Source organism: Sinocyclocheilus rhinocerous, unplaced genomic scaffold, assembly GCF_001515625.1.
Source record: "Sinocyclocheilus rhinocerous isolate Xijiao unplaced genomic scaffold, SAMN03320098_v1.1 scaffold295, whole genome shotgun sequence".
NCBI classification, from domain to species: domain Eukaryota; kingdom Metazoa; phylum Chordata; class Actinopteri; order Cypriniformes; family Cyprinidae; genus Sinocyclocheilus; species Sinocyclocheilus rhinocerous.
The window spans coordinates 2,558,984-2,575,124 of record NW_015647035.1 but is presented as its reverse complement, the minus strand read 5'-3'; the positions used below and the strand labels follow the sequence as shown (position 1 = coordinate 2,575,124).

General features: G+C 36.0%; 2 protein-coding genes across 2 annotated transcripts in view; both read left to right on the top strand.

Moving 5' to 3' along the window:
* The window catches only part of LOC107708466 (SMC5-SMC6 complex localization factor protein 2-like), a 23,348-nt gene that overhangs the window by 4,449 nt on the left and 2,758 nt on the right, over nucleotides 1-16,141 (top strand). The window contains 13 exon segments of the mRNA XM_016512712.1: nucleotides 602-880; nucleotides 1,228-1,330; nucleotides 1,926-2,013; nucleotides 2,097-2,238; nucleotides 2,371-2,470; nucleotides 2,614-2,790; nucleotides 3,057-3,151; nucleotides 3,244-3,331; nucleotides 3,544-3,651; nucleotides 3,768-3,845; nucleotides 5,324-5,410; nucleotides 5,492-5,560; nucleotides 6,846-7,841. Of these exon segments, the coding sequence (XP_016368198.1) occupies nucleotides 602-880; nucleotides 1,228-1,330; nucleotides 1,926-2,013; nucleotides 2,097-2,238; nucleotides 2,371-2,470; nucleotides 2,614-2,790; nucleotides 3,057-3,151; nucleotides 3,244-3,331; nucleotides 3,544-3,651; nucleotides 3,768-3,845; nucleotides 5,324-5,410; nucleotides 5,492-5,560; nucleotides 6,846-7,553 (2,122 nt within the window). The 3' untranslated portion in view covers nucleotides 7,554-7,841.
* The window catches only part of LOC107708465 (semaphorin-4G-like), a 33,150-nt gene continuing 25,740 nt past the window's right edge, over nucleotides 8,732-16,141 (top strand). The window contains exons 1-2 of the mRNA XM_016512711.1: nucleotides 8,732-8,879; nucleotides 15,661-15,934. Coding sequence (XP_016368197.1) covers nucleotides 15,799-15,934 — 136 coding nt within the window. The 5' untranslated portion in view covers nucleotides 8,732-8,879; nucleotides 15,661-15,798. The remainder of the gene's footprint in view (nucleotides 8,880-15,660; nucleotides 15,935-16,141) is intronic.

Genomic DNA, 16,141 nt, shown 5'->3' with positions numbered 1-16,141 from the left:
TCATTCCCAGCACGTCTCATTTTGTGCTTGGCAGCCCTTGGATTGTTGTAGTGCTTTGGAAATCAATGATTGAGAGGTCAAAATCTCAATGTTGACAGCTTTTATTAGTGGTGTTTACTAAGGCAAGCATTGCTATTAAAAGGATAATTCACATAAAAATGAAAATTCTGTCATTATTTACTCACACTCATGTTGTTCCAATCCCATGCGACTTTTGTTCATCTTGGAAACACAGATTAAGTTTTTTTTAATGAAATCTGAGAGATTTCTGTCACTCCTTTGAAAGTCCACACCAAAATTTAATGCTCGTAGAGATCGTGAAAGTAATTCATGTGAATCAAGCAATTGATTCTAAGTCTTCTGAAGAGTCAAGATTGCTTTATATTATAACCAGGTTTAATTCAGACATTTGAATCTGAATATAAATACTGTATATAATAGGGCTGGGCGATATAGCTAAAAAAAATTATCAACGATATAATGTTTCATATCGTTCGGTATCGTTATCGATGGTGTACCGTCGATAAATACTGATACCGTTTTATCGCCCAGGCCTAGATAAACACTGATAAACACACATACATAAAGCAAAAAATTTAAGGGGGTCTGAATACTTTCCGTACCCACTGTATGCTACTTCGTATTATGTAGAATATTGTCAGCCTCTTGAAAATGTATCATTAATCTGAAAAATGTTTTGTTTAATTTTTAGAGAATTTTTGCAAAGGTTCTCGGTCGCCTCATGTGCCATCAGGGACATCCACCCAGGAGAGGAAGTATTCTTACCTGCTAGGTTTGGTCGACTCTTCAACCACCAGACGCTGGACCTGAGGAAGATTAGTGTGACTCCGCATAACAAATCACAACAAATCCTCCTTCAGTAAGACTGCCAGCTCTCATTTTCAGTTTTCTCTAGCTTTCAGTTTTTGCTTATGAAAGCAAAAAGGTGTTTAAATATTATGTCAAGTGTCTAAATGTGCTAATTTTTGAAATGTGCAAAATGAACAAATTGATTTAATCCTTCCATTTTAGTAATAGATAATACCTGTCTGTTGACACCTTAAACCCAGTATCAAATGTAGTATCACAGTGAGTTCACTTCTCAAAGAATTGAGTAATATAGGAGATGCATCAATGATTAGTTCATTTGCAAGGCTTAGTGGTTTTTGTTATTAATATTTTTTATTGCGCTTTGCAATATGAGCTTTTTGTTTTCTTCCTCTATAGGGCCCGTACTGAACATGTGCTGTCTCTGATCAGTGCTGGCTTGTTGAGGAAAGCCTACTTTTCTTTCCCTTGTCAGCCTGAGGTTACATGCTGGCTTTTCCAGGTAAAACCACCCTCTTTCCTCATATTTTCTGTCCTACAAAAAACACATGGATGTACTATACAGTGGGCCAAAAAATATGGACAATTAATCTACACTTAAAAATATATGAATTTTACATGGTTCGATATTTTATTATCTAATGCAATGCTCTTTTTGGGACCGCTGTATGTTTAGTCTCATGTTGTGATCTGTTGATCAGTTTTTACGAGTTGTATTAGGTAATATACTGTATGTGTTTATAGCATTCCTTTTGTATTGTTATATGGTTGTATTGAAGTTTTAGGTTCGCTGTTCCTATGATATTTATTTGACTCGTTGCATTTTATTCACGCCATCTTATATTCTCTCATGGGAAACCTGTATACCCTTTGGACATTTACGTTTAAACCTGTCAAAACATTACAGTTGGGGTTCTTTCCTAAAAGCTTATGCTTTTAGTATCCCAACATGCATATAACTTTGCAGACTCAACTCATATGTTCCAATAGCCAAAATGATTCAATATAATTTTAATAATTACAACCTGCACTTTAACACAGTGCACAATTAACTGCCTGAAATTTAAGTACAGCTAATAACTCTAATGCTTTTTCAGATGATGTCAGTTCACCCAAACCCCATTATTTCCTCACACATCATGCAGTCCTTGCAGACCATTGCTCTGTCTGCTGCTCAACACATAGGTATGTTTGAAAGACCTCATAATGGCCAAATATGCTGTTCCCGTACAACTGATAAAGCACTAAAATTGACTGTTGTGTTATAGTTGAACACCAGAGCCAAAGTTTTAAAGTGTGGGTACCCTCTGTACGGGACATCACCCTGGTTTTCCTGAACATGGGGGTGTCATTTATCAGTCTGTTCCCTTTGGAGGCTCTGCAACCCCCTTTTACTGAGGGAGACCTTTTGTGAGTTTTTTACCTTTCAGTCTGCAGGATTATACTTCTGTACTAGTCATATGTCTTTGTCTTTCAGCATATGTCTTTCAGCTTCATAAAAATGCTACGTTGGTATTTTAATGCATATGTATGTGTTGGCAGAGAGAGCTTTCAGCTGGAAGAAACCAGCCAAGACCGAGTGCTATCTGACATGAAAGACAATGCCACTTTACCAGTACATAATTTGGAGAGTGTTCTCAACGTAAGCTGAATATTTTAAGAATGAGTTTGTCATGTATTTAGTAGGTGATTTTTAATTTATTTAACGATAATTTAGCTTTAAATGCAATAGTAAGTGTCATCTAATTTGTGCATGTATTTTATTTTTTTTATATATTTGTTCAGTACCTCTCCCTGTGTACTGCATTGTGTCCAAGAGCGTACACTGATGAGGAGCTGATGTTGCTTCTGGCGGTGGTATGTAGAATTGGACTGGATACTCATTTTCAGCTGCTACCAACTGGACACTTTAGCCTCCTGCTCCAGAATCTGCTCAAAAACATCACACACTGGGATGTACAGGTCAGAAAGAGGGTGTTCAATATTCATATTACCCAAAAATGAACATTCTGTCATCATTACTCGCCCTCATGCCATTCCAAACAATTATCACTTTTGGAGCCCAAAAGTCAGTTATCATATAATGAGTGCATTCTACTACTTTTTTGTTCCACTGAAGAAAGTTAAAACAGAAAATAATTTATATTTTTAGGTGGACTACCCGTTAAGCATCAGTTTATAATTATCTCACATTTATCACAGCTTTCTCATTTTTTTTCTATATGTAGATATCTAAAGCTTGTCAAACCCTGACTGATTTGTCAGAAGATCATCACAACCTCAGGAGACTCGTTTATCTTCTGCCAGATAGCAGTTGTGGAAAGTAAGTGAAAACCTGTAATGCATGTGAATCAACATTTTTTTTTTTACTTTTAAATGCTTTCTGCAATTATTCATCTGCTATTTCTTCAACAGGCAATTAAAACGACACCTGAGTGTGTCTATCATCTCAAAGCTTTTGAATCATACCTGCACTTATAAACCCTCAGGGACAGAGTTTAAGGTGAGAATAATCCATAGAATATTAGCGGCTTTTCAATGTTCAGACAGTAGAGTTCTATAGATGCTTTATGGTTTGTGATGAGTGCAATTATGCAGGTGTATCATCCACTGACTACACTTGGCTGGCCAAGCTTTTGTCAAACCACTTTCATTTTTGAAGATATGCACTGTGAAGATAAAAATGTATCTTTGTTTCTATGGCTATTTTTACAGCTATCTGAGCTGAAACCTTTCTTACCACAAATGCGTCCCTCATCTCTACTGAAAGGCCTCAGGTCTGCAAGGAGAGCAGAAGATTGTGATGACAATCTAGACCAACAAGTAAGCAGAACATTGGCTGAGGGCTGAGAGCTATTGTATCATTACTTTTTTAATATCCAAGACTGATAAAGTGAAACCACTTAGTTTAATAAGCTGATAAATTATCTTCTTTACAGGCATATTACCTCTGCTACAGCCTTTTGACTTTGACAAATGAAGCCTCCAATTTTGAGTTTTTACCCTCAGCTCAGAGAGTAAGTGTCCAATTTCTGTTTTTATATTATTGTATAGTAAGGGAGGAAATCTTCACAATTTGATTACATTTCAGGGAGTGACAATCCAATTCCAAAACAGTTCTCAGTGTATCTTAATTTTCATTGTTATTTTCATTGTTAACATTTTTATGTTTGGTCTGACGTATGCTTTTTCATTCAGTAGAATTATTGATGATGGACTTAGAAATCAGATTTTTGTGGATCGATCCAGCAGAATCGAGATGCTCTGTGACTAGATTTTACAGTGCAGTCTTAAAGAAGCAGTGTTAATGAATCAGTCACAGAAAGACCCTGTCAGTGGACACAGCCCCACTCTGTCTTCTGGTACCACTCATACCCCAGGGACCAATTATGAACATAACAAATTTTACTCTCTCAAGAGAAAGCAGTAGTTGTGTGAATTGAAGTGAGGGATGATTTTACTGACTAGAAGTGTGATGGGGTTTTTTTTTGGGGGGGGGGGGTTGTTGGTTCAATATGCATCTTCTTTAGCATTGTTCATTTAATCTTGAATAAGATCATTGTCATTAATTTTCAGATTTTTGACAATATTCAGTGCTGTATATGTCAATATTTTCTATGGAATGGCTTAAATTTTATTAATTTTTTTAAATAAGAGGAACCATAATTTCAACAAAACAGTCATTGTTGCTAATTAGATTTAAAAAATTTAAATTTAAATTATATAAAAAAATTAAATAATATCAAGGTTGTTTTTCACTACATGGACTCAAGGGATAAATATGTATAATAATAGCTTTTGTTTATAAAATGCACTAATATTATTAAGTAAGGTAGGGTCCTTATGGCAAAATAAACTCAACGAGACTTGTCAGGTCTTGTATCTGTCACGGTTGCACTACTGTGAGGAGTGCGGAGCGAGGAACGAAGGAGACGAGGAGTACATCAATCGAGAGATTTTAATGAATACAAGGGAACCAGGAAAACACACGTAGCACTCGGACGAACAATACCGGACAAAGAACTCAAAACAGGAAACACTTTAAGTACACAACTTAAGCAGGGGAAGACGAGACACACCTGGAATCAAATGAGAAACAATCAGGGAGCAGGAACAGGAAGATGACCAAATAAGGGCAAGGAAGGCACATGGGGAGCAAAACACACACAAAACAAGGAACAAAGTCTGACAGTATCATCCCGAAGGGGCTTATTTTGCGATAATGACTGTCCATTTACAATTCTGAATTATGACAAAAACAAATCTTTGAATCAATTTTTGAATCAAACTGACCAATTCCTAATGTTGTTTTTGCTGCTTTAAATCCCAAGTGCACAATAAAAGCTTTCTGTGACAGGTCTAATTTATTCCCTCAATATTGTATGAATAAAGTAAGGCACATCTGACTGTGCCTTAGTCTTTGTTTTGTCAGTATTGTTTTATATCACAATTGTATTACTTAATTAGACTAATTTGAGCCCTTTTTCACTTCCAGAATGATCTGCGGAGTCTTTCTTCTCAGCTGGAGAAGCATATTAAGTGTGACATAAGGGAGAGCGAGAAAATGCTGTATAGGAGCAAGGTGAAGAGCAGCTTCATTCTGTTCTCTGAGAATCCCTCAGATCCAGATTTTTATTAGCAGTGTGTTTCTTTTCTTCTGTAGGTGAAAGACTTTGTAGCAAGGATATACACCAAGTGGCAGGTGCTTCTCACACGAACGAGGCCTCAGGAGGTAATGTGAACGAATACAGTCAATTGAAGAATACAAGAATACCGTCAACTGTTGCTGATAAAAGCTGTTGTTACTTTTGGCTGGCTGTGAAGGCCACGTTTTGTTTACAAGTGTTTTCAGAATTTAAGCAGCATGAGTCCTTTACATTCATAACCTATGTATCTGCAGCTAAAAGGAAAGCATTGTGACTGAAAGCTCATGGGCAGAGTCAGCATGAAGAATTAGTGGAATTTTTTGAAGATCAAACTATTTGTTGTGTCATAGATGTCTTTTTTATAACAGTCATGCATTGCAAAAAAAGTTAATTGACCTATTGGTTTTCCCAAACCTGATGAGTATATTTTTATATAACACAAAAGGACATTTTTGAAGAATTTCCTGGTCACTCTTTAAGCTAAAAAAAAAGCTTGCAAAAGTATCATAGAAGTGGTCCATATGACTTTTGTGCTATTTCTGAGTCTCATGATAGCTTTGTTTTTTGGTACAGTTGTTCACTGAAAATCTTGACGTGTTCAATGAATCAGTTGATCAGAAAACGTTCTGAGCGATTTCTTCATTGCATCTTGTTGATTTTTTTTGCTACTTCTCGCATGAACATAAACTAGAGCTAATGTCAAGATATTCAGTGAAACTGAATTGTACAACATCACAAGATTTGCCGCAAAAGACGCAAATGCAGTGGTGAAGTGCCTTGTGTGTGATACTTGCTCAAAAAACGCAGTGCTTTTTAAAAAGTTAAAAGTTCAACTTCAACTTAAAAAAAAAACTTCTCTCGATCTTGCCTTTTTCTTTCCACTAACTTGCGTTTCCCTTTTTAAATGCAAAAATGCATTCTGTGTGAATGTCTCCTTGAAATATAATTTTCATATGTACTATTTTTTACCATACTGTAAATTGCATGGAAATGTCGTTCTACCAAATTTCTCCTTTTGTGTTCCATTAAAGGGTCACACTTTAGTTTAGGGACTAATTCAGACTATTAACTAGTTTCTTACTAGCATGCATATTACTAGCAGATTGGCTGTTTATTAGTACTTATAGAGTGCATATTAATGCCTTATTCTGCATGACCATATTTTAGATCCCTTTTAGACCTTACTATTAATAAGTAGCAAATTAGGAGTTTATTGAGGCAAAAGCCATAGTTAATAGAGATAATTGGTCCTCAAAGTGTGACCCATGAAAGTAAGTCATATGGGTTTGAAACATGAGGGTGAGTAAGTGATGACAGAATTTTCATTATTGGGTGAACTATGCTTCAGTAGGCCTCTTGTGTAATTCACAGGGAAAGCTGTACGATTACTGGAAGCCCCCACCAGAGGATGAGGTGTCCAGCAGTCCTCAGGGCCAGTCCTGCATCAAATCACAAGACACTTCAGAGAGTGCAGAAGAAACTCTGACCACAGAGTGGAGCAGTACAGAATCAGATGTAGATGCTCAGAGCAAAGAGGAAGAAGAGAACTTGCCGAAAGAGTGTGAGGAACCCCAACCTCTGGAGAGTGAAGTGAAGATCGAACGAGATGAAGAAGATAGCGTGGAAGACATCAGTGATGAAGAGGAGGAAAATGATGAGCCAAAGCAACAGCTGATAGAGCTAGAGGACGATAGAAAGTTTGAACCAATATCTGATGAAGAGCTGTTTGAAACTCATGAAGACTTCGAGTGTGAGGAACCTCAACTTCTGGAGAGAGAGGTGAATATCGAACGAGATGATGAAGATTGTATGGAGGACATCAGTGATGAAGAGGAGGAAAATGATGAGCCAAAGCAACAGCTGATGGAGCTAGAGGACGATAGAAAGTTTGAACCAATATCTGATGAAGAGCTGTTTGAAACTCATGAAGACTTGGAGTGTGAGGATGATGATGATCTCATGAACAGAGAGGAGGAGCTTCTAAAAGATGAAGAGCCTCATGAAGAAAATAGAAAGCACATACCTGTAGAAGAAAACACTGAGGTGTTAGAGGAGCTTGAGGACTTGTTAAAGAGCTGAGATGAAAAAGGAAATGAAGGAAGGGATTTGAGAGGGATGGATTTTGAGAAGTCTGAGAAAGAATAGAAACATTCTCAGGTCATTTCGAAAGAATTTTACACCGCACCTTTATTGCCATCCATGCATATACATTATGTGGGGTTTTGTGCATTCATTAATGTTTATAGAGTCTTTCAGTAACACATGTCATTCCTGTAGTTGTTTACAAATGGTTTATAATATATATTCTCTGTATGTGTTCTGCATTTACCAGTTGTTCTTAATTTGTTTTTATTCTTCTTATTGAATGTTTGGCCTCCGTTTCTCTGAAAATGAGACCATGAACATATTTTTATGAATATACATTCATTAGTGATAACTTGTAATATCTATATGATTAATGTGCACACTGGTAGTTTTCAGGTTCAACTCTTTATGCTGCTGTCGAATCTATTTTATTATTTTTTTTTTTAGTTACTCCAAAAATCTGGAGCATCTTCATCCAGAAAATATTACTATAACAGCAAAAGCAAGGGCTTAAATAATAGTCAACATTTCTCTGTAGGTTCCAAGGATGTTTAAGCATCTTAGTAGGCTTGAGTACAGAGTGAATATAGTGTATTTGTATTATTTTGGTGTTAGCAATCCAGTCTTCTTCAAAAAAGGCTAAATTTAGAGTGATGCTTGTCACAAGAATTATTTAAAAACTGATTTCTGTATTTCTTAAAAAGAGAGAAAATCCTTTGGTTATTTTTATGAAAATAAATACTTGGTCTGATAAACAGGTCTGTGTGTTTCCACTCACACTCCAGACTAGCCTGGTCTTGCAAGCGTTTACATCACAATTTTGCACTATTCATCTCTTCCAAATGGTGCTGGTAATTGAGCAATATGTATGATTTTGAAAACTAAGGCATGCCACTTGCATGCATATTCACTGATGTGTATTCCTATTCTGATCTCTATTCTGCAATCAGCATATTTAACAATGAGCAAATTGCATGTTTTAACAGTGCTCTTTGTTTATAATAATAATTGTGTAAGTGGGCTTTTCCAGTCGATAGCGAAGGAATGCGGTAGCCCAAATATTTCCCAGGAGCCCAGATGGTTTCCCCTATAATGCAGTCCGCCAGCAGCGTGTTTGCAGTTCGAGCGCATTGTTTGAGATGGAGAAGTGGCGCAGGAGGGCGTACAGTACCTGTGACGAGGATCTCGCGCACACAGCACAGCGAACATCACAGCTGAGTTCACTCCGCGTCTCCGCTCTGTCTCACGTTACTTGGCTTTACACTAACTACTAGACGACTTTCTTGCGTTTTTGCATGATTTGTGACGAAAGGCATTTCAGTAAGTAGACCACTTTGATACTGTACACGTTTTCTCATTCTTTTTGTGATACTTGTTTTCAGTGCACGTCTAAATAGGGAGCATCGCACGAAAGATAGTGAAGTTCTTTCTGACAGTTCAGTATGAACAAGTCTCTCATACTGTTGAGTGAAGACAACAAAAAGCTGAAATGATAATTAAAATGAAATTGTAATTTTGCACAGACGAAACCTCAACGTATATGGCAAGCCACATTAACATTTATTCCTTAAAAATAACTTTTTGTTACTAGTACTTCAGAAATATTGCAAAGTAAACAAGTAGTATCATTTTGTGTAGTACTAGTATCTATTAAATTTCACTAGCGTATATTAGTATCTGATACAAGTAACTATTCTTTCTATAAATTTTTTTTTGGTAAATATTCAAATATTTACTTGTCTGTTCTAGTATTCCTAGTACTAATTGAAAAATATTTATTAGACACTAGTGTGTATTCCAGTTGTTATTAGAAATGTTTTATTTTTACTAATAAGATTTTTCATTGAACAACCACCAAATAGTGCGATAAAACATGTTCAGTTGGAATATATATATAAACACACACACATACATACTAATAAAGTTTTAATAAATTTACTAGTAACTTTTGGGACAGATTAGAGTAACTATGAAATAAGTAATGGTACATAATAAATAGTTACTAGTAAGACTAAAATAGGTGCCAGCAATTTGTTACCAGTAAAAATGCAATAGATACTTGTACTATTGGGATAGTAACTAGTGGTAGTTCAGTATTTTAAGTATTAGCAAATAGTTAGAAGTAACTAAAGAATACAAGTGAAACTAAAGAAGGCACCAGCAAAACCTGCAAAACATACTAGTAGTAAGTGAAATGTCACACTAGTAACATAAAAAATAGGTGCTAGTTCATTTTTAGGAAATACATTTTAGAATGGCTTGCCATACAAAGTATAATCTTTCTTCTGTCAAAGACCAGTTCACTAGAAGTTAACCATTAAACTGTGTGAAAGGCCATATGACTGATAGGTATTTTAGGCTATTGATTCGTGATGAGAAAGACTGTGGACACGTCTGCATTTAATCAGATTAATGCGCAGAGTATTAGTCAGCTGACAGTGAGAATTTGCAGGGCTAATTTTTTCCTGGCACAAACACATTTAACTGTCCAAGTAAGATGACATCTGGAAGAAGAAAATCTTTGGGTGACACACCAGTTACAGAATGTACCCGGTAGAAATAAAACGCAAATTGAAATGTCTAACAATTGTTTCATAAATATGTGAAAGCATTATTGATGCATAATTCCGAAAGTCTTATTTAGCTTTGCTGAATTGTTGCTTATGGTATGCTACAAATATTAAAACTATTATTTACTAAATATATGCTCTCTCATTGTCATCAACAAAGTTTAAGGCTGCTCTAATGCTGCATTATTTACACAGATGCAAAGCAGCATCAGAGCCTGATATTGTAGGGGCAAAGCTGCATATTTTACTATGACATTTATGTGATATTCTGTATTTAAACTGAATTTGGAGCCGATACCGACAGAGCTGCTCAACTGTGTAAAGATACCTTTGTTGCATCCTGTCATATGATTCTTTTTTCTCTGTTTACTACATTTATAGTTCAACAGAATCTAATTTTTACGGAAAAAAGACAGTCCCTCATGTGATTCAGCATCTGGTCAATGACTCAGTGTACAATCAGCTACTATCAGTGCTTATCCTCAAGGTTCTATGCATGCAAGAATGACATTTTTGTGAAAGACGGCTTTCATAATTAAACAATTCTCATTCATAAGCCAAACACTGATTATGTTGTTATACTGATATCTTAAGCTGACCTTAGTAGCCTCTATGGAAGTTATTTATTTTTCTTTTTTTGTTCATTGCCTTGTGGTGGAATATTGATGGATCCTGTTTCATTGATGATGAACTAGATGGCGGATGTGCTGTTGAATTTCTGTGGAAGATTGTTAGGATGATTTGTCTAGACTCTCAAAAGGCCTTGACCCGATACTCTGTTCTTGAATGCAATTAATTCAAGGTTTTATAAATGTTTAAATGTCAAAATTCTGGTTGTGTCAGTTAGTTAGTTAGTTAGTTCCTTTACTGTCCACAAGTGGAAAACACACCATAACAAGACCAACACAACAAAACAATTCTACACAAGAACAATAATAAAAATAGACTCAACATTTCACTTTAGCATACACATACATATATACATTCCCGTATGTAAATATATATGCATATATATTAATATCCATGTCTCAGCATTTAGAATTCTAATTGCAGCTGGCACAAATGACATCTGATAGACATTCATAGTTGTTCGAGGTTGTTTAAAGCATCACCTTGACATCCTCCTTCATTCACAAACTCTGCAGGTCCTTAATGCATGGAATATAGCATGTCGCTGTCATTCGATTACATCCATGAAATCATGATATGAATTTAGTGTGCTTGTCGGTGCCGCTGTCTCTCTTTTGAGGCGGCTGACCCTTAAACTCACATGTAAATGTGCTCAAAGTGACTGACAGCTGGTTAAAGATGCATGAAGGGTCTCATGCAGTCACTATGCAGTCACTGTTCAGCTGAGCTGCTTGCAGAAACAGAGCTATCGTTTTCTCTCTGCAGCTGCTCAATTCTTGTCACTTGATTCAGTCCATCTTACAGCCTGATACCATGAATCCTGTTGTACAACTCAATGATTTATTTTTAAATCAACTCACAGCTGATCTTCCATTGTCTGGAATTGGCTTTAGCCCATACGGCTCTGAAAGCAGAGTAAGGAATAGCAGTATGTGTTTGACTGATCACTTTAGGGGCTCTCTGATGTGACCACTGTGCTGATCTGGAGCTGTCGCTGTGGGCGCCAATTGATATGCTTTCATTTGCTTTCTTATGGTTTTAGCGCTATGAGATTTTCCACTGGGAAGATTTGGCCTCTCATGTGTCTGACCTATTCTTTCTTTCTTTCTAGCTCTCATTCTCTCTAGGACATCTGAATTGGCTAAATAATAATACTGCTGATGGTTGTGTAGTTATAATCCTATAATGGATTTCTTACATAAACCTCCTACCCCTTAAACTGGATTCTAGTTTTGCACCAATCTATTATTCAGTCCGTGCTGTTCTATGAGCAGTTCAGTTAAGTTATTTGATTCCTGAAACTTTCAGTGATATTTAATACCATATACTGTCATATCTGCTAATGCTTTGTTGACATAAAATTCCTCCAGGGGCTGCACAGACCTTTCAAAGCATATTTTAGTGATGAAAAATCACTCTCCTATTAAAACCAATAAGGATTTTTTTGTCTGTGATTAAATTTGTCAAAATGATTTGAGCAACATGGTAAGTGCAAAAAGGAATGATCATATATAGTCTAAAAGTGCTGAAAGCACATTCAAAATCAGAATTAATCTTAGAAATAAACAATGTTTTAGGATTTTTAAATATTTTAAACAATTTCATTATGTAGAATTAAGAAATATGTAAGATGTGCTCTATTTTTAGGTCACTAATCAAATGTAAGAAAATGTGTGATGCTGACCGTGCTAACAGTGACGTTGTAATGAATTTATAAATATATTACAGTAGGCAAACTGTTTAATGTATTATTTGTATAATATAATATACACTATATATACTACAATTCAAAAGTTTGGGGTCAGTAGAAAAAATGAATACTTTTATTAAGCAAGGACACATTGAATAGATCAAAAGTGACAGTAAAAATATAGTGTTACAAAACATTTCTATTTAAAATAATCTTTTAAATGTTCTATTTATAAAAAAAAAGGGTGAAAAAAAGAAAAGAAAAATGCATCACGGTTTCCACAAAAAATTAAGCAGCACAACTGTTTTCAACATTGATAATAACAAGAAATGTTTCTTGAACCGCAAATCAGCATATTAGAATGATTTCTGAAGGATCATGTGACACTGAAGACTGGAGTAATGATGCTGAAAATTCAGCTTTGCATCACAGGAATAAATTACATTTTAAAATGTATTCACATAGAAAGTTGTAATCTTAAATTGTAATAATATGTCACAGTATTTACTGTATTTTTTATCAAATAAATGCAGCTTTGGTAAGCAAGCATAAGTGACTTCTTTCAAAAACAAACCAATAAATAAATAATTTCAAAGCATATTTTACGTTTCATACATTTCAACTTTGCTCATTGATGTTCTTTCTGTTGTTGGAAAGAACAGTATGAGGGATGTTGATCCGATAAACCTCTCTGGCACAGTACTGCTGATTCCTGCACTTTAGCAGGTGTGAATTCAAGCACATCTGTGCAGTTATGTTTGAGATAGTTTGTTTTGTGTGTTTCATTTATACCGAGAGAAAAGGAGTGAAAAAGTTTTGAATGAACAAGAATACGGTGGCCTAGAAAGCCACTGGGAATGTGTTCTCTGAAGAGGAGATAGAGGGAAAAGAAAACAGTGCTCATCTGGTGCGTAAGCCTGTTTAATGGAATGAGGGAGAGAGCGTGTGTTTATCTGAGAGAGGGGGAGAAGTCTGGAGTGTTTACAGAAGAGAGGGACTGAGTGTGTTGGAGTAATGGACGGAGGGAGGCGAACGGTTGGATGCTCAGGCCACTGTCCTCCTAAATCACATCAAACTCACACACACACACACACACACACACACACACACACAAGCACAATGACTCCTTTTTAAGTAAAAACCATTCTCTTACAGGTCAGTCATGACCAAACAACACAACAATAGTAAGGGTAGTGTCAATATGGAGACAAATTTGACCTAACTAGGTCTATAAAGAAGTGAATAGTAGTTTTGATAGATATCTTTAAAATCATGTATGCTCACATTAGATGAAAACTTATTTTCATATCAGTGACCTTCAAAAAGCTGTTTTATTCTGCATATTCTGTGTGGGTCACCCTCTCATAGTGGCTGTCATGTTTAATAATACTTCAATTAATACTTTAATAATAAATGAATCATGGGTGAAAAAACACCTGCTTATAACCAGGCCCAGATGAAATCTGTGGACTGACTTCTGTGATTTTCTCAAAAAACAAACAAACCAAAACTTTTTGACAGTATCCTACAGGGCTTTATCTTTTTCAAGCACCAGTTGTTTTTGTATTGAGCATGACAGTATTTTTATTTATACATTACTTTTCAAGTGTTTGGGGTCGGTAAGACTTTTTCAAATGAATGAATGAATGACTCTCTTAGATGCTCGCTAAGGCTGCATTTATTTGATCAAAAATGCAGTAAAACAGTAATATTATGAAATATTATTACTATTAAAAAAAACTTTTTTTGTTTATTTTAATATATTTTAAAATGTAATTTATTCCTGTGATGGAAAAGCTGAATTTTCATCAGCTAATTCTCCAGTCTTCAGTGTCACATGATCCTTCAGAAATCATTCTAATATGCTGTTCTAAAATGAGAAAATTTAAGAAAATGTCTTCTTATTATCAATGTTGAAAAGAGTTGTGCTGCTTAATAGTTTTTTTTGAAAGTGGTGATACATTTTTTCAGGATTCTTTGATGTATAGCAAGTCCTAAAGAAAAGGATTTACTTGAAGTATTAATCTTTTGTAACATTATAAATGTCTTTGCTGTCACTTTTGATCAATGTAATGCATACTTGCTGAACAAAAGTATAATTTCTTCAAAAAAAAAAACCACAAACCTTTGAACTGTAACAAAACTATTTTCCACTTGTACATATCCTTTTTTTCTGCTCCCTGTTTCTCCAGATGCACTCAGTTTATTGCAGTATTCTCATGAACTCCAAATATGAACATAAAACTCTAGAGCATTTCCAGACTAATCCGACCTGCTTTTGATGCAAGATGAGAGAAGTCAGAGATGAGCTCTGGCTGAGTTTGTGATATTTGGGTGTAGTCCTGGCTCTTCTGGATTAGGACTCACACTATTCAGTTGTCATACATTAATCACCAGCTCATTATTCAATGCAGTCACCTCGGACACAGCTCAGGATTAAAGGCCTGAAAGGTCGTGTCACTGGATGCGCAGTTGCATCCTTTGATCTTCACTTTGACGTACCACTGAGTGTCCATGTGCTTTGTATATATATATATATATATATATATGACAGAAGTTAAGATTTTAGGTTGCTTTAAATTGACTGAATTTACTTAAAAAAAACTTTTGAACTTTCTATTCATCAAAGAAGCCTGGAAAAAATTTATATATATGAAGCAGCACAATTGTTATAATAATAATGAGCTCTGGCTGAGTTTGTGATAGCCCTGGCTCTTTTGGATTAGGACCCACACTATTCAGTTGTCATACATTAATCACCAGCTCATTATTCAATGCAGTCACCTCGGACACAGCTCAGGATTAAAGGCCTGAAAGGTCGTGTCACTGGATGCGCAGTTGCATCCTTTGATCTTCACTTTGACGTACCACTGAGTGTCCATGTGCTTTGTGCATGTGTCACTCAGTCTTTTTTAGATTTGAAAAGAAGACTTCATTCCTATTAGTGTAACCTTTTAGTGCCACAGGGTGCACTGGTTTCCTTTTAACATGCCCACGTTCCTTTGTTCCGTGCAAACATGAGAATCTTGATAGCTGGTTGTCCTTGGGCGATCTGGGCAGAGAACCACACTGAAATTGTGTTATTTGAGAAATCTGATTAAGCGTCAGAACACGCGCTTCACCTGATCACATGTCAGCTTAACTATGACATCAGCACTGACTAGTCATTTCTGTACCTGTCCTAACCATCTTGTGTTTTCTTGTTTTGCAGAGTGAAGCGCCTGAGGGAAAGAGAGCTGTTTTATTTTTTTAGTGAAGAAGAGTATAACAGCAGCATTTGTGCATACCAGTGGAAACGGAGGGGTGAGCAGCAGTCTCGTGGTACTCACCCCTCCTGGTCAGACTGCTGATGCTGAAGATGTTGACCCATAGTGCATGGCTGCTGTTCTTACTGTTGCTGGGTGTTGTGTCCACTCTGTGGGGTTACCCCTTCAGACCCCCGCTAGACCTGGATGTGACCCCCAGAACTACAGTCCTCTCCAACGGTATGATACACATGTTTTGTTTTTCATTCATTCATATAATCCTGAAGAGAAAGATCCACCAATCAGACTAGTCACTGTTACTATGGAAACAAATTAAGGCAAAAAGAGCTCTGTGACCATCCACACCCACAAAGCATTGCTAATATCTCGATCGAGTTTCCCTACCTTCTCAAACTACTTATATATTTATTTACATATATATATATA